Below are 19,650 nucleotides of genomic sequence, written 5' to 3'. Positions count from 1 at the left end.
TTTGCAACCATATTTGTTTTACTTTAGTAGGAAAAGTAACATTGTTTTATCTGCTGTGCAGTTCTAGTCACAAAATGGATCCGTGCCGCTGCAACATTTACTCATAAATGTGCTTCGACCTTGGAAAAACGTCCCTATAATCCTCTTTTCCCTAAAACCCCTGTGTAGAACCTGAAACTGAGTGGGAAATAAATCATAAAGCACTACAGCTTCTTATAAACATAAGCCCCTGCTGGTTGAGACAGGCATGCTGAGTTGGAGTGACAGTTCAGTATCCTATCCTTAACAAATCCTCGCCAAGGTCACCCCCAGCAGCAGAAGCTGAGCTAGAGAAAAAGGAAACAAATCAGGCTCCGTCACAGGTGACAGCTGTTGGAAATGTGTCTGCCTCTGGGTGATCGCAGGTGATGCGTAGGCACCGGAGGTGTGAGGTGTTAATTCACAAGTCCGTATGGGTGTGAGCGGGAGGCGAGGGAGACAATGCTCGACTGGTAGGGCTCGTGGATGTGTGGCTTCTCTGCTGCTTGATTTTATTTTCCTCCTCCTGCTTTCTGGATGGGAGCACTTACACAAGCATTAAAACAGTCTGCAGACTGCGGGACACATGCTCCCTGTTTAATTGCCTTCTGCATGCCGTGTGCAAAGGCAAACTGAGGAAAAAGCAAAGGGCTTCAGAAAACAGACGGCGCTACTCTTCGCACACAGGGAGGCTGAGGGTTGGAAACAGCAGTGTACCATGTTTCGTTCACAGTGTGGTGGGAGAAAGGTTACACAAGATTTGCACTAAGAACATCCATACAGGGAACAGGGACAAACACAGAGGCGAGACGGCAAAAAGTCAGTCAGACAAGACCTACCGACAACTTGCCATCGTCTTCTGGCGCCCCGGGGCTTGCCTTCTCATCCAACACAAAGAGAAGAGGAAATAAAAGAGGGGGTAAAGGGAGAGAAAGAGAAAAGAGGACAAACATGTGAAGCACGCCACACACATAACCACACGGACTACATGAAACGACAGCAAAGAGATAGACATTACTGCACAGCAACAGTGAAGACTGACTGTTATGTTAGTGGACAAGACTTTGAGGGACAGATTTCTCCCCCTACTGCTGTGGCTGCCCGTTGTGTTTGTCACAAGCTGAGCAGGATCGAATGGCATCTACTTGAATTTCCTTGAAATTCCTTCAGAAATGTCACTTCAGGTTTTCATTCAGGTCTGAATGAAACTGAAATGTCAGCTATCGTATCAGACATTTCAGTTATGATAATGATAATTATAATAAAACGAAGAAGAAGAACGGTGTGTGAAGTACATTTACAAGCTCTCACAAAATACAAAATGTCTATGGTAATTCTTAAACTGATTGTAAAATGGTTTCATTTAACTACTGTTGTAATACAATCAAATTTTGATTTCTGCTAATTAAATGAGTTTAGTTTTTTCGTCGCAAAAGCCTCAGTATTTTTGGAGTTGTGCTTTTGTTGCATCAAACTAATGAATGGTTCCCCCCATGCAGCCTACTGCTGCATACAGAAACCTACACACATTAGAGATTGCAGGGTCTTAAGATACTGTGCAAAACTCCCAAGACATCACCTATTTCTTCATATTTTGCTTCTAGTGAGACAGTTTCTTGTAATCTTTGGTGGTGTGGAGTAACAGTTTTCCAGGCTTTTTAGAATGCCCTTTCACTTTTTGTTTTGGACTTTGGCTGTTTTGTTATTCAGTTTCCTGACCATTTTCAGGGAAACCTCTGTTTAACTTAACTCTGACCTATAATAAGTCACTAAAAATGTTGGTCCTTGGTTTTTGCAGCTTTAGAGGGATAGGGGTGTAGGATGGAATCATGGTGGTCAAGGGTTTCTTGTACTCATAGCTGTCAATAATGCTGTCGACATTAAACTAAGTATTTTGGTGCAGGGCATGCAGTCCTTGGGCTGCTCTCCATACTTGGACCCGGAGCAGAAGAGGACTACCCTGGGAGTTTAAACAAACTACACATTGATGTTTTTGTCTCCTTCTGATGACTGTGATTGGATGTTAAGCCAAATATACACAGAACTCCACAATGTGTGATGTGTCTTTCGTTGAAAGGTTTGTTCTTTACAGGAAGTGTCATTTTAACAGACTTATGCTATAACTTGACACTATGCAGAAAATACAATTGATTTGATCTTCAAGGAGGGTTGTCAGAGGAGCAGGATGCCCCCCCAATATAATGGTTGGGAAACACTGATTTCAGCCTATAAAGTCTCTGAAACAGAAGGGATAAAGGAGTGCTGTGTCTACAGATAACCTTCTAAAGAACCAATTTTAAATGGGACCTTTAGGCACTTAATCACAAACAGAAAGAACCACTTGCATTTATTTAGTCAAATTAATGAAAATTATGAATAATAACACAGTTTAACAGATAATAGAACATAAACAACAATGTGATGTTCTAGGAGCTATTAGCTGGAAACTTGGCATATTAGAGTTTATGTTCTACTGTTAAATACTGGTCTACTGTTTGTAGACAGATCTGACATTTCTGCTTTTGTTTCTCAAGAACAAGTGTGACAGGAATAAAAATCAGACTGATAATTAGTCAAAAAGGAGTAAAGGTCATATAAATAACATAAAGATCTATTGATCACAACCATTTTCAAGAACGTTAAGCTGGTTGGAAGACAAGTAAAAAGAAGAGGTTTAAAATCTTTGCTCTGCAACTGAACATATAGGAAAAAAAAAAAAAACAAGTATTTGTAGACTAGCAAGGCAAGATTTTGTTTAGGCACAAATCTGAAGAAGGGTACAAGAACATTTTGCAGCATTGAGAGTGGCCTAAATCTCTGTAGCCTCTGTGATTTTCCACAAACAGACTTTTTAAGCTTGCCCCTTCAAACAGAGTAAACAGAAATGAAAGGACTTAGTCAGGAGATGCAACTAAAAGCCAGTGGATACCTTGAATAAAACCTACTTTCAGAGAAAACATGATAGAAATTCTTCTCTCGGTACAAACACTCCACCAATCACACTTTTAAAGCATAGAGGTCAAAAGAAGCCATTTGTCATTATAAGGCACCAGAAAGCCTTGAAGGACATGGTCCTCAAAAACTTGAGTGTCTGTAAGATTACAAAAGGCAAAATCAAATCGGGTAATTTGATGAAAGTACATGTTTTCTGGGGAAACCAGGGACCAGATGAGGAGGTATATAGCTGCAGAAATAAATAAAACAACCCTTAAGATCTTTTCCATATGTCTAAAGATGATATCCAGTGGTTTGTTTTTACAAATGATCACTGATATTAAAACGCAGCTTGATGATGAATTTCCAACATTTTTAGAAAGCGCACTGGAAATATTTCTGCTGATTCTGCTTTGTGTGTATTTGGGCTGATGACATCGCAAGAGGCACAAACAATTGATATTATGTTGTATGAGCAACTTTTGACAGATTTCAAAGCTTTCAAGTCGCACTTGTTTTGCAAGGAGCTCAACCTTATGTCCTCGAGCCTCAGTTTGACTCTGATGATGCATAAACACTGATGAATGATGCCTTGAATGGCAAAGAATTTGCAGTGCATATGGCTTGAACACTGCAAACAACATCTATCTTTTTGACTGCTAAGCAATGGGATTTTTTTCCTGACTTCTTCCAATTAATCATTTTCAGAAGAAGAAACAGAAGCTCATAGGTTGTTTTTTTTTTTTCTTGACAGCTAATAGTTGTCTGGCCTACAGATTCTCCCACCTGAGTTCAAGTTAAATATTATTTTAGAATTAGAATTGCTTAAAATGTCTCAACAGCTTTCTTCGTGTTTGCTGTGTTCCTTGGTCTTCATGGTGCTGTTTGTTCCCTGATGTTCTTTATGAATCTTCTGAGTCTTTCACAGAACAGCTGTATCTATAATGAGAGAAAACTACATACAGATTGATTGCCCTAGTCTTTATATAGGGGTATGAGAGCAAAAGGGATTGAAGGGAAATCAAAACCAAACTTTTCAGAATTTTCTTTTTGTAAACATTTTTAAAACTATGTATCTTTTTCTTAGCACTTTACAAATATGCACTACATTGTGTACGCAAACAACTTCAAATTACCAATAAAATACATTAAAATGTTATGTTTTAGTGTGACAAAATATGACATGGCTCATGGGGTAGTAGAACTTTCGCAAGGAACTTTAAACGCGGGAAAATGGGAAGCTCAGTCATTTTCTATGTTTTGTTTAAAAACTAAAGGCAAGCTGTTTTTTATTCCTGTCAAGACACAAAAAGAAGATATTCTTCTTGACTTCCTCTCTTAAGGCTTTTTAAATCAACATGTCATACTTTCTTTGATCACTTAGTTTAAGGTTATTGTCAAGCATTGACATGACAAGTTGGGCTTTCATCTTTTAGCAAGAAAGTAAAATTAGAGCATCCTGCCTATTTCTAATGTGATAACTTTGTCACAAAGAACGTGCCACAACATGCCAAAAAAGACTCTTGTCTTTTAACAATCCCTCCATTTTTTCACTGCTGTCATTCTCAGCAGGACTTTTTTTTTTTTGGCACGTAGAAATGCTGCAACAGTTTATTTTTGAAACAAAAGACGTTCACCAACCGACTGACTGACTGAAGTACATTTATTCCATCTCCAAAAAACCCGGGTGTGAAACAACAGTTGCCTGAGGCCCTCCATCTCTAAATGCAAGTGGAACAAAAAACACAAAAAAAGCTTTTGTTCGACTCCGGGAATATCAAGGCATTGTTTCCCTGCCTACGTGGTTTCAAAGAGGAACGTGCAGAACGTGGAGCTGCTGGTGTTCGCTGATAAGGCTCCCCAATGTCCAATGAAATTCAGAAACTAATCCAGTTTGATTTTAGTGTTTCAAAATGCACAAATTCCAAGACAGGGCCTTATTGCTTGTTAACTCAGTGATTCATTTGTATGCTAAATGACACTGCTTTGCACTGAATACCAAATCCTTTGATGGACGCAGAGAGCTCCAGCTCATGAGGTGAAAACATCAGAGGGTGTTAGTGTTACTCCCAACAGATTGTTGGGTTAAAGGAGGCAATTTAAATTGTTTGTGGCGTCTTTACTGGATTATCTGCAATTATGAAGTTTTAGACTGAATTCGCTCAAACTTTTCCTTGTTATTTGGATTTTGAGAAAAATCACAGAGAATGCCAGCTTCCACTGCATATCAGTGTTTCTGTTTAACAGCTCATAATTTACCATGTATCAGCTTTGCCTCCGCGGGTTAATTACAGAAGCGAGAATGATGCAAAGAAAAAAAAATAATTCTTTAAAAATATTCAGCAGAAGTTGTGCTAATCCGGAGATTTTCCACAGAGTTATTATAACCCCCTTTCCCTCTTCCCATTTCAAATTTCCGGGTTAATGCCCTGCACACTGCGGCATAATTACCTATTTCACTCTATAGCATCCAGCTCAAAAGCAAGTCAGGAGGTTTAGGAGAGAGCAGGTGAATGTGCCGGATGGAAATTCTGCCATGAGCTTCCCCATTAAGCCGGCGTTAAATAGTATGACTAATAATCGCAGAGGAAGATTAGTATGTTCTCTGGAGTTTTCTGTTCCCTAATACCATCAGCAGTGTAGCCGAGCTGTTACATAATGTCACGGCAGGATCTTTCTTGGAAGCAGATCAGCCTAGGGTGATAAATGTCCCTCGGTGGCCGTGTGCGTGTTGACACTGTGTTATGCAGATTTATTGATTAACAGTGTGACTGGATGCGAAAAAAAAAGAGAAAAAACAGAGTGGTTCTGTTGAGTTTTCACTCCTCGATTTCCCCACAGCTTAATGTTGGGAACTTTTGTGTGGATTTTGATGAAAAGCTGACAGCAGAGCCGGAAGTTCTGAATGCTGAATATCAGTGGTAAATTATAGGTCTTTACATATTAAATCTAAGAGCGTAAAACTGTGAATTTATGGAGGAATTATATAGACAGTGATGTGGACCCACCCCCCCGGCTCACGTGTCTCATAGGCCTTTCTATTTTTGTCACACTTTTGTAATATTTCAGATAAAGCACATTTAATATCACATAAAGATAACCTAAGTAGAAGCAAAATGCATTACACTACCACTAATGGATGTCATTTTTGTCAACTTCATGTCCTATTTTTGAAGGACACAGACCTTAACTAAAGCAGATGAGGCATGCAGTGCTTTAAATTTTGTTTTGGGATATTTTGTGACTTCCTGCTTTTTTAATTTTGGTAGGCCAGCCAATTCTTGGAAGGTTCCTCACTGTTGTGTGTTTTTTTTTCTACTTGAGGAAAAAGACTCACAATGGTTTGTTTGAGTCCCAAAGCCCCACAAAGGGCTTTTTAACCCATTATTAACTATGCTTCTTATCTATTCTCGAATTTCTTTAAGTTGGGGGCATGATATAGTGCTTTCTGAGATCTTTTAACCGACATCATGCTGTCAGACAAGTTCTCTTTAGGTGATTTACTGATTATACATGTCTAGAAGAAATCAGGGCTGGGTGTGGCAAGAAAAATGCACCCAGCTTTTCAAAGAATGTAATTAATCACACATAATTCGTAATTTACCCAGTGAGGCTATTACATTTTCACATAGGCTCAGGTCGGTTTGCATAGCCTTTTTCACTTAGTAAAATAAATTATCATTAGAAAAATATGTTTTTGTATTCACTCAGATTCTGATTGATATTAAAATTCATACAAATGTGACAAAAAAAAAAGGAATTGTAAGGTAAGGTATTAAACCGTATCTATCGCTGTTGTTTTTATGTCTTATTAGGTCATTTTCAAATGATTTCAGGCTTGTTTCTCACCTATACATTATACCTATATTTACCTTTATGTTAACTGTGTTGGATCTTTGCTCAATCTTGCTTATTTTAGATACATTTAGTGAGTTATTTGATGTTTTTGACATCAAGCATTATTTTCAGATCCTTGTGAGCCTGACTTTAGCCTTTATATCTATGGACATTGCATAACTCAAAGATTAATCTAGTCTGAGAGATGAAGCCGGGACCACTGATTGTAGCATATTGAAATAACTTTTTATTAGTGTCAGATCAAAAAATATTACATGACAATTTTGCCATTTTGAGGAGTAATTTTTTTTAATATAGCATTTTTTGCTTTAGACTAAAAGCCTCAATTTTATTTTGGTAATGACTAAACTGAAACCAACAATTTGTGAGATTATTTTAGTACAAAGATTGTTCGTATAGTTGAGATGCTCACCTGATCTAAAAGACAAAATCTCCCAACCAGAACCCCTCTCAAAACTGATCACGTTTTTGAATTAGATTTCATCAGATGACTGCAAATTCAACAGTACCCCTGCCAAAAACCTTAAAACTTTAAAACCCCAATCCTGCACAGCTCCAGGCATTTGCCTACACATAGCTCACAGCAGCCAGCCTGTCCGTCAGAGCGTGGCAGAACATCCTTTGAGATTCATCTACCTAGACTCGTTGCGTTGGAGCTAAACTGTCGAGTGGCACGATGGAGAAGCACCGCCCTTCCGCGCTCCCGTTTTGCCTGAGAGACGATAATGATGATCTTTTAAGGAAAGAAGTGAAAAGATGCACAACAAGTCAAGAAGCCATCCACTTGCTAATTAGAAACCCCTTCATTTTTCCTAACAAGCAGAACTAATTACAGGAGCTGCCATCAGACTGATTTCCCACAAGGCTGTACTTTCCTGGACACATGCTTCCCTGTACTCAGCCAATGTGCCGCACAATTTAAAGGAATTAGAAGTACAAAAAAAAAAAAAAAACTGCTGTGTCACTTTTGCAGGTAAATGCAGTAATGCAAAATTGGGTTTATTAGAAAATTGTCTTTATCTATTAGCTAACCTTTTGTGCAACAAACAGATACACGATTATTTAATGCATCTTCTAGCATCTCAGCATGATTCACTGGAAAAAATAATGACTTCATGTTTTAAGATTAGGGTTACAAACTCCAGGATGGTAGTGAACACACTGACTGGAAAATCATGCCCATGTAAATATATCTGGCAGTGTTTGTGCCAGAGTTACTTTCATTTATTTATTACATTCATTCCTCACACGAACTACATGAACTAGGTAAGCCTTCACTAATCTTTGTCCTGTGCCGGTGTGCAAAGTTTGTTTTCATTGCATTGAATTAACTTGGGAATGTACTGAACGACTGGCTGAATAAACAGCAGGGTGGGGCAGCACCGTGTTTTGATACTGTTAAGCCTGACCCAAATTATAACATAGTCACGGTATTATTACTGCCAATAATTTAGACATTTTACAGTAAAGTAAAGGCAGTTGAATTGCACAACATATCTGCTCCAAAAGGTTTTATTCTTCAGACTAACCACTGATGGTGAGTTTAAATGTCATATTTTTACTTTATTAAATGAGAACTACAATCTACTTTGAGTTTGATTAAATCTTTGGTTGGTCCAAAATATTTGACACAATAATTTGTTAAACAAACGACGCCGATTGTAATGTAGCCAGCATTAAAATGTGTGCAAATGTTAAAGACATAACTAGAAATGGTACTGTTGCTATTTTTGGATGCAGTGTTAAGGACAAAGATAAATGTCTTATTACTGTTTGTAGTTTATGGCATTTTAAGGGTTTCTGAAACATTTTGCTTTACATTTGTAGATAAAAGATGCAACATGCAGTATGGCGGTCCAAATATTTACAGCAGAGTTTCAATAATAAAGTATATAAAGCTCTACTGTTCAATTATGCAAAAAAGGCTTGTAGGGAAGTACGTAAAGGGTTTCCATTATATTTTACCTTTAGTTTCCTTTATAGAATTATGCACAAAATTATTCATTCCCCTTGCAAATTTAGATTTAAAAGGATTTTCATTAAACAAAGAAGTCTGTTTCTGAAACTATACTTTCCTCTACAAAAGATTCAACACACAATACAATACACAGACACACTGCTACATGCAAGAAGATAAGCCAATAATTGAAAGCAAGCTTTTAATAACAGTATACTGTGCTATTTTTGAAAATGGCTGTTATACTGTATATCAACCTATAACGTCTTGTAATTCTGTCTTCTGACTGCATGTAATTGAGGTTATTCTAAGAGGTGCTCATTTATTTTTAGCTTTAGTTTCTTGTATGAAAGATACAACAAGCAGTATGGCAGACCAAACGAATTTAGAGCAAAGTTTCAATGACAATATTAAAATCAATACCTTTAGTATTTTTGGAAACTTACATTATATGCTAGATCCCACTGCCTACAAAGACTTGTAATGTCGCCTTTTTACTGCATGTAACTCGGAGAATTTTAGAGTTTGTAATATATTCTAACCTTTGTTTTCTTACATAAAACAGGCATCATACAAAACGGCTTTTATTACTAGTAGTATTGTAAGTAGTATTGTTGTTATTTTTTAATACCCTAGTGACAGATAGGCTAAGTACATTTTCTTCTTGTTACTTTAAACAATCAACCTTTAAATTGTGATGCTGTTGTTTGTCAGCAGGACCAGCTTTGTCTTCATTAAAGTTACAAATCTTGTCCTAAACTGCTAAATCTTTTAACAGACGTTGTGTAAGTGTTAATTCATAATTCCTGATTCCATCAACAGCAACTGACCCATTCAGTCCTGCTCTGTCTAAATGTCCACAGCTATAGCTGTGCGTATGCCCTTTAGCCTCCTGCTGTGAAACAGCTGGACAGCGTTGTTTTTAGTAAATGTTATTCTAACAGGAATAAATAGGGCATTTGTCGGGGCTATTTTTAACTGGGGATTACTGCACATTTGGTGCTGTGGTAAAATTTTGTCAGAAGGACAATGTTTGCGGGGGGACGTTTAAAATAAAATTAAGCATAAGAGGTTAATTTTAAAGACACTACATTTCTACCCAGACAGTTTGACATTTTGAAATATTCAATACAATCTTAATAGTCGGCTGCTAAAAGAAATTCTTTAGGTTTTACCCATTTTAACTCTAGTTTATGAGGAGCGCCACATGGCTCAGTGATGGAGCAGCTAACTATATGCACAGGCTACAGCTCTGGGCCATCAACAGTATATTCCCCTTCTCTCTCAGTGCTTCTTCCTATCTAAATACAAATGAATAAAGGCCAGTAGTGGCACAAGACCTTTAAGAAAAAAAAACTTTAGTTTAGGATTACAAGGATTAGCATGTATATCCACATTCCTTCGAAATGATGTCCTATCTGCAGACAAGTAAGCACCCAGATGATGTTTATAGAGAGCCTAGAGCTGCAGGTATGCAGACGAACCTCGCTGCCTGTATTTCACTTTGATGGTGGACATTTAATACAGATGATAATACAGAATGCTGATAGAGCCGTTTCAAGGTCACCTTAGTGGGCTTGGGAGGAGATGGGCTTGAGCTGATGGAAGCCTCCTGCATCAGCGGTCGACATAAAAAGAGTGAACTGTCCTGGATGTAAAACAGGAAAGAGAGGCAGATTGACAGAAGCCTCATTGGAGACTCACTTTGATTATAAGAGTTTATGTCTCTTGGAGTTGACTTTAAAATTCCTGGCAATGGCATGCGTAATATCAGGTCTGTCTGCAGCTGGGAGATCTATCCACCAACACTCTGAGTGGCGCTGACATCATTTCACAAATTACGGGTATTACGTGAACGGCATCTCTTGCGGCTGATGTAACGTTCAGCTGCTGCAGCTTAGAGAGGCTGATGATGATGAGGGTCAAAAATCCCCCCTCCTCAGAGGAAGCGGTTTAAGCCTGTCAGGCCCACCAGTCGTTGGCCAAGTCCAACCATATGCACATTTTCCGTCATGCCAGGCCTGAGCATTAGTCTGCAAGGTAGGGAACTCTGTGTCCTTCACGTGATGCTTTTACAGTGCTGTTACATTATCCTAATTCGACTCCGCTTTCCAAAATAGGCTTTGATCAATAAGGCTTTTAGTTTCTTGCAAGCATCGACATTTTATCTTCAGACTCTCTAATTTCACATAAGCACAACTTATGCACTTAGACCTGCAATAATAAAGCAGAGAACTTACATGAATAAACACTGAATAAAAGTCTCACAAATAAACCCAGTCCTGTCATTTTTACTAAAATAGCTTATTTGGAGTTCCAAACATGTTGAAATGGCCTTTGTATCAAAAAATGCCTCTAAAGCTGGAAATGTAGTGATCACAAAAGTATTAATTAATACAGTGCCACCAGAAGGTTTTCACACCCCTTCAATATTTCCACATTTTGTTAATTTACAGATTTAAGATTTAATCTACAACAGATTCGAGTCTCATCTATACATAGTAACTAAGGGAAAAACTGATTTTTAGAAAGCTTGTTAATCATCTAAAGCTGGTTAATCAAGTGTTTTATAAGTATTCACACCCATGGCTTAATAATTTGTGAAAGCACATGTGGCAGTAAGTCTTCTTGAGGATCTCCATTCAACATGCTTGACATAACTTGGGTATCTCTCCTGCAGATCCTGTCAAGCTCAATCAGGTTGCATGCAGAGTTAGGCAGGCAGATATTTTTATGTTTTTCCAGAGATGGTTATTTGGATTGAGGTCCAGGCTCTGACTGGGCCATTCAGTAAGATTGATAAACTGCTCCTTAAGCCTCGTCTTTGTTATCTTGGCTGTGTCCTTCAGGTTATTGTCATGTTAGAAGATGAATTGTCGTTCTAGTCTGAGTTCCAGAGCACTCTGAAGCAGGTTTTCTTGAAAGATTTCTCCACATCTGTGTGTTCAAAATCCAAACTCAAATCCAATTTGTTATAAGGACATAAAAAATTGCAGGTTTGCCATGATACTGTACATACTAAGATAAAGAAATAAAATACAAAAGCATGACAACCAACAGACATTTAAAACACATAAAATAGAACAGAGACATTACAAGAGCATGTCAAATCACAACTGGTCAAATGCTATTGAGAAAAGATGTGTTTTTAAAAGATACTTTCAAATAACTAACTTTTAAAAGACAACAGGAAGCAAAGATGCCTTACTAACGTTTAAAGGCAGTGCGTTTCAAAGTTTGGGAGCCATAACAGAAAAGGCTTGATCTCCGCTAAATTTCCGTTTAGGTTTTGGTGACAACTAAAAGCAGAAGGTCGGCTGATCTAAGCGCCCGTGAAGGAAGACAGGACTGGAGTAGATCTAAGAGGTACAGAGGAGCAAGATGATTTAAGAATTTGTAAGATAACAATAAAATATTTTAATTATTTCTGTGAGGCACAGGGAGCCAGTACAGGTGAGATGTGTTCATATCTCTGCATTCCAGTAATTGGACGAGCAGCAGCAATTTCAACAAGCTGAGGACGTGATAGAGATGCTTGAGGGACACGAGCATAAAGTGCTTTATAGTAATTGAGATGAGTTGAGATAAAGGCATTTATTATTTTCTGTAGGTTATGCCATGACAAAAATGGCTAAAGTTTTGCTACTTGCCTTAACTGAAACAATTTTGTTTTGCAAAACAGATCTGATTTTTCTAATTAAATTTAAAATTGTAGTCCATAATTATTCCCAGGTTTGTTACATTCTGTCTGATGTATGACTCGAGGGAACCAAATTTAATAGTCAGGTTGCAAGAGGTACTGTTAGGCGTGCCTGAATAAAATAACCTCTGTTTTGCTTTTAAGACCAGTCTCAAAACTGAGCCAAAGCTGGAGCAGATGAATAAACCGGTACCTCTCGTTGCCATGACGAAATCACAACCACAACGTTCTTTTTTTAAACTATATGATTCTGGTTCTGTTGGGTAAGTTCATAAAACAATTCCTTTGTTTTATTGGAACCTTTCGGAACCTTTCGGAACCTATGAAGTTCTCCAACTTTTCCACTATTCAGATTCAGCTTAAGTTAGGTTCTATTTATTGTTTTGGCATCCATTCTCCAACTAAAACAATCATTGTGTAATGTGTATTGTGCTGTGTCTTTCTGTCCTTGTTTTATGCTATTATTAGTACTCTTATACACATTCTTTTTACTAGAAATCTGGCAAAACACCTTCTCCGCTAGTTATCCGTTGTTCATGTAGCTTGATCCTAAAACCTTCCAACAGAGAAACTGCAGACTTTGGTTTTGTAGCTAAATTCATAACGTAAATGTCAACAGATGCCCTTCAAAATGCAGTCAGGCAGCAGTTAAACAGTAACGGCTTTGTAATAAACACCTGATGCTACTGGAATGACCAGTGTTAATCCAGAGGTGGTTGTATGACGTTTTTGGTTTACTTTACTTGTTTTTCCTCCTCTGAGACAATATCTGAGGGTGACACTATGACAGTTTTCGTGTTTCTTAGACATGAAAACTGAGTTCCTACTGATGAAGAGACTTGAGTGTAAAATAGAAAGACTAATCAGATCACAGCATTTGGCAGTATTGTCGTGTTCTTGGTTCTGTTTAGGTGTCCCAACTCTCCCAGGTTCTATAATCATCATCCCAAGAGGTCCTTGGTTTACCTTGTGTACCTCAGAGTTTTTCAAGGACATATTTAGTAATGAAATATATAGAAAAATCTAATTCTCAGAAGCATGTGTATTTAATAATATTTAATAAAAAAACAAAGGATTTTAAATATTTAATTAGTAGATTTCATCTTTAACAATTTACCTGTGTTTATTAAATTTTTGAAACATTTAAAATGTATATGGATGCATTTACGTATGCATATTGATACGAAATGGTTTATTTACTGGTACGAAATGGAAGTGGGAAGCCACAAAATAAATGCATCATTATGAAATTGGGGGAGAAGGGAGAAGTTGATCAGGAGTCATACCTGGTATATATTCCTGCTTATTTAGTATTTGGGACTTTTTGGGCCTTAGTGTATTTAACAAAAATGTTTAAAAAAACTCTTCAGGATGTTTCTGGAAAATAAACAGTACAAAAAACTTTAAAAGGTTTTTACCGAATTAAATCTGCACATAATGACTCATGGTCTTACCATAAAACTACTCGTCTAAGCTTCTTCAGATTGGACGTTTCTCAACAAATTGAAACATCAATTTAATGGTACGCCATTAAATACTTCAAACGTTGTATTATGTTGTATTTCTACTACTGCCTCATCGGCATTTCAGAAGCACACAAAAACATTGACATATTTTTAGCCTTTAATTTAGACCAAGGTCACATCTACTACTTTCTTTTCTAAGGGAGGAGAGTTTTTGTATAAACCTATGCAGCCCAGTGAAGGATGATAACATGCACTACAAAAAAAAAACAGAAAAATAGGGTTTTGAACCAATAACTCTAACCTTTGCATACCTGTGATAAAATGTAGGATAAAACATTCTATTTATTTTTATGTTTACAAAAGTCCCTTTTTATGTGATTGAATTTTGGTATTTCAGCAGTTTAAATTATATTAGCTTGACAAGTGCTTTTATCACTCATTCAATCTCTCCAAAAGGCCATAAAAACAGATGTAGCTTGTGTTTTGCATGTAGCTGGCAGAGCCCATCTGGACTTTATTGAAAATTTGCCAGTCATCCACCATAATGGATGATAATCCCCTAAACAAGACTCACATGACCTTGATAAAGCGCTAAAAATGGGGCCCAGGCAGGGCACAGTTATACTGCTATTATTGCTTATTTACTTACAATGGATAAAAAAGAACAAAGGTGCAAACAGAAGCATTAGATTTTAGATGGTGAGTGTGAAGCATCATCAATGTGTGCAACACAACTGGACAAATCCTCAGTGGAGGGAACATAAACAGCCTCCCACTTGTGTGCACAGGACCTGCTTTGCAACCAATCTTTGAAGCACATCCTGATGGAAGATCTTGCCTCTGTAATACTATTTATAGCTTAGTAATGCATCAGAGGTTGCACCTTCCATCTCGGTAGAACCAACATCTGCTGCTGTGTCAGCCCGTTATTGTTCACTCAGTGATCTTGCCTTGTCAGGTGTTTCATGGAGTTATCTGCACCAGCCTTTTCGAGTCGTTTCTGAAGGAGTGTGGAAACTCAAAGATGCGACGCCTTCGACTTACGGTCCTTCGACTCACCAAGACTAACTCAGAGGAGCATTCACCTGCCTGTCCACCCTCCAACGTCCCCACAAGTCACAGCGGAGCTTCACCGCAGAAAGGGGACAACACCCACTGGAGATTACTGGAACAAGTCAGCTCACAGCCTGCCAACCACAGACATTGTGGAGAAGGACTTATTTTCCCCACTGTCTAGCTCAGCCACCCACTCAGGAAATCACTAAACAGCAAGATCCTATTTTCCTGTGCCTGTGCCCATCTAAGTTTATCTCCTTTTTCCGCACGCCTAGATAAACTCCAGTCTGATCCACTGACCCAGTCCTGGTTCCTGTTTATCCACACACCGAGCTTTAAGAATAAACTGTTTTCTAAACTTACTCTCTCCTTCTCGTGATTGTGTGATATCAGAGTCTTAAACACGCCATTATGACAGGATTTTGCTGAAAAAGGGATGTATCAAAACAGAGACTTTCTGGGATGGTAATGTGCCCTTCCTATCATGGTCCTACTGATTTCCTGGTGCCGCAGTGGGTTGAGGCCTGCCCAGTATGTTGGGATCTTGGGTCTTGGGTTGGTGGGGGCCCAGGGTCGCCGGGAAGGCTGGGTCCTGGGCTTGGCCAGCACAACAGGAGATGGGATGGTGCGGCTGGGTCGGGGGGGCTCAGTGCCCCACATCTCACCCTGTGCCTCTTTGGCCTGGGGGCTGCTGCTTTCATGCTTTACTGGTGACCTACCTCTGTGCGAGGTGTATGGCTGCCCTGGGGTGATGTCTTGTGTCTATTTGCCTGGGGCTCCACTCAAACAACTGTACACCTACAGGTGCCAAACACCAACCCAAAAAAACACACCTATTTCTACACATCACCCACCAAGTCTTGATTTAATAACGTCAATCACGCAGTTACGATTCCGTCTTGAGTTATACTTTTTTAGCGCAAATCTCCCCTGGCACAAGTAGGCAACAAGCTGCTCTAAATGGTATGCCAGAAATGCCACAACAGGACATTTGAAAAACAACAACAACAAAAAAACGGATACATTCAAGTGGCCACAAAGTCAACTCTTAGCACGTTTAGTGAGCTTCCATGTTCAAGGGTAAAGATTGAGACTGTATTTCTAATGTGACATTGAGTCTGTGCATAGAGAATTTTTGCTGGCTGGGAGATGCATTCATGCAATAGCTAGCCTCCTTTCACACTCGATGTACAGCAATGATAGTAAGTCCTCTGAGATCAGAGGCGATGCGGAAACGATTGGATTGTGTCTTGTTACATCACGGACAATCCCAGCAGTTTAAGGAGCTTAAGTGTGGCAGAACGTGCAACGATTAAGCAGGAGACTACGCTGAAGCCCTCTCTGACCTATAAACATCTGCAGCTAGCACAAAAAGGATGTGCGACTTGACTGATCTGTGGACGAGACATCAGCATAGTACCCAGAGAATAAACAAGACTGTAAACAAATCATAGCCTTTACAAAGTCTCGATGTATTTCCAGATTCAAAAAAGCCATTGTTGTAGGCTCCGGCGGACTCGTAATTTGCTGTTCAGTCCAGAAGCGTTGGCATGCCTTATTAATCACCCGAAAAGTTACTCTAAGCGCATCAAACAGGGCTACTATAGGGGAGACAGCTCATTTCAGAGCAGCCGCGGAGCCAACCAGAGAGTGGGAGCTTGGTGGGTGTGTGCGCCCAGCAACAGGTGAAAGCAGAGCGGCTTAGCCCACTCTGAAGTTAGCGGTAAAACCTGAGAGCTGGCTCAGAATGGGCTAATTGTAAGCTAGCGCTAATCACTGATTCACCCAGCAAGACATGAGGTGGAGGTTCACTAATGAGCATCATCAGGGTCATGATGAGAGACTTTCACCTGAGCTACAGGTGAAGTTAAATGGCCTGGCCATGATAGAAAACACTAGGAACACCAATGTGAAAAATATCTGATCCTTAGTAAAAATCAAAGCATTTAATCCTAAAGTTACTATACACATTAAAAAGTATTTCAGATCAATACATTGCATCTCATGGCTGCAGCTGGTCCTATAGTCCAGTTCTACATGTAGACAGAAACGTGTTGCTCCATAAAACAGGAAAATGTCTTCTGATGCCAGAAAGACATGGTAGAAAGAAAAAAGTAAGCCTCCCTCTCTCATATGTTCTGATCCTAAACATACAGCTCTGGGTTGTTTAAAGGTGCAGAATTAATAAGAAATAAATCACAGCAATTAATCACAGGTGGACCATTAGTTAGTTAACTGTTTTATTTTTCTGAAAAATACATGTAATATGTAATGTTATATAAACTAAACTCATTAAACAAGGATACAGTTTTACTCAATGTAATACATATATAATACCAGTTTATGTATACATTTATTAATAACTGTAATATTAGTACTGATAAAAGGACAAAAGGTAAGAGTCAAAGACAAATCCAGAATAATGTATTTTTAGGGGGTTACCATTCCATTAAAATCTAAGAAAATCAATTTTATAGCAGTTTTCTTTTTAGAAATGTAAGAAATGATGACAATGGAACCTCAGATGTGGGAGAGAGAGTGAGAGAGTAAAATATAAAAAAGTAATTTACATAGATGAGAACAGAAGCACATTTATTTGAGTCACAGTAAACATACAGGGACAATGAAACTGAAACACCTGTCATTTTAGTGTGGGAGGTTTCATGGCTAAATTGAACCAGCCTGGTAGCCAGTCTTCATTGATTGCACATTGCACCAGTAAGAGCAGAGTGTGAAGGTTCAATTAGCAGGGTAAGAGCACAGTTTTGCTCAAAATATTGAAATGCACACAACATTATGGGTGACATACCAGAGTTCAAAAGAGGACAAATTGTTGGTGCACGTCTTGCTGGCGCATCTGTGACCAAGACAGCAAGTCTTTGTGATGTATCAAGAGCCACGGTATCCAGAGTAATGTCAGCATACCACCAAGAAGGACGAACCACATCCAACAGGATTAACTGTGGAAGCAAGAGGAAGCTGTCTGAAAGGGATGTTCGGGTGCTAACCCGGGTTGTATCCAAAAAACATAAAACCACGGCTGCCCAAATCACGGCAGAATTAAATGTGCACCTCAACTCTCCTGTTTCCACCAGAACTGTCCGTCGGGAGCTCCACAGGGTCAATATACACGGCCGGGCTGCTATAGCCAAACCTTTGGTCACTCATGCCAATGCCAAACGTTGGTTTCAATGGTGCAAGGAGCGCAAATCTTGGGCTGTGGACAATGTGAAACATGTATTGTTCTCTGATGAGTCCACCTTTACTGTTTTCCCCACATCCGGGAGAGTTATGGTGTGGAGAAGCCCCAAAGAAACGTACCACCCAGACTGTTGCATGCCCAGAGTGAAGCATGGGGGTGGATCAGTGATGGTTTGGGCTGCCATATCATGGCATTCCCTTGGCCCAATACTTGTGCTAGATGGGCGCGTCACTGCCAAGGACTACCGAACCATTCTTGAGGACCATGTGCATCCAATGGTTCAAACATTGTATCCTGAAGGCGGTGCCGTGTATCAGGATGACAATGCACCAATACACACAGCAAGACTGGTGAAAGATTGGTTTGATAAACATGAAAGTGAAGTTGAACATCTCCCATGGCCTGCACAGCCACCAGATCTAAATATTATTGAGCCACTTTGGGGTGTTTTGGAGGAGCGAGTCAGGAAACATTTTCCTCCACCAGTATCACGTAGTGACCTGGCCGCTATCCTGCAAGAAGAATGGCTTAAAATCCCTCTGACCATTGTGCAGGACTTGTATATGTTATTCCCAAGACGAATTAACGCTGTATTGGCCACAAAAGGAGGCCCTACACCATACTAATAAATTATTGTGGTCTAAAACCAGGTGTTTCAGTTTCATTGTCCAACCCCTGTAGTTTCTCTGAGTTTAAGAACAACTTTAGTCCAATGGACCGAGCAGAAAGTTTTTTCTAAATATCACAAAATGTGTCATTATCTGCTTCAGCCAAATGTTTTTTTTTTTTCATCAGTTATAAACTGTTAATCTTCATCCTTCACTATTACAAACAGAAAATTAAAACCAAGTCAAATTATTGTGAAGCTTTTGAAACACCATGATGCAGCATTCATAAATTTGAAGGTGCTCTAAAAATGTTTGGTTCTGTGTTAGAAAAAATATGAAGTAAAAGTAAGCTTTTATTAATTGCTGAACTGATGTGGAACAGAAAAACTGCAGCGTAAATACAAAGAAAACAGAAAGGTTCGGTAAATCACAGACAAAGCATTAGTATGAATTTCTTAAACAGGAACGCGAAATTAGCCCTTTTACAAAAAATAAATAAACAACTAGGAAGAGAGCTCCAATGCTAGACCCACAGTTATGCCCTTGCCAGCAACCAATCAAAATATTGTGAGCGCCATATTTAAAACTCCCAAGTTAAGTGTCTTTAATACAATATTAAAAAGTTAGGTCAGCAGTTGGAAAAAGTTATTTTGCCACCAGTTATTTAGATATCACCTGTCACAAACTTTGAGTAGGTCAAAGTGTTGCATAGGTTTTTACATTAAATCCAAAAATGCCATTTCTAAATCAGTCATTAAACACTGTCAGCCTTTCAATATTTTCAGGTTAGATCAGATCAGAGATAGGCTGGTTGAGAGTCAAACATTTACTGGATGAAAGGTTTATAGTGA

General features: G+C 38.8%; 1 protein-coding gene across 6 annotated transcripts in view; it reads right to left on the bottom strand.

The window, feature by feature from the left end:
* LOC124880700 (sodium/potassium/calcium exchanger 2-like) overlaps nt 1-19,650 on the bottom strand; it is an 85,511-nt gene that overhangs the window by 50,979 nt on the left and 14,882 nt on the right. For 3 of the 6 annotated variants that reach the window (XM_047385976.1, XM_047385978.1, XM_047385973.1), the window contains exon 3: nt 858-905. The exons of 2 other annotated variants lie outside the window; for them this stretch is intronic. In XM_047385976.1, coding sequence (XP_047241932.1) covers nt 858-905 — 48 coding nt within the window. The remainder of the gene's footprint in view (nt 1-857; nt 906-19,650) is intronic. One more of the 6 variants, XM_047385974.1, reaches the window with a different exon arrangement.

Source organism: Girardinichthys multiradiatus, chromosome 14 (genome assembly GCF_021462225.1).
Source record: "Girardinichthys multiradiatus isolate DD_20200921_A chromosome 14, DD_fGirMul_XY1, whole genome shotgun sequence".
Classification (NCBI taxonomy): Eukaryota; Metazoa; Chordata; class Actinopteri; order Cyprinodontiformes; family Goodeidae; genus Girardinichthys; species Girardinichthys multiradiatus.
Note: the sequence above shows the minus strand (reverse complement) of the source record. Positions and strands in the feature narration are given on the sequence as shown.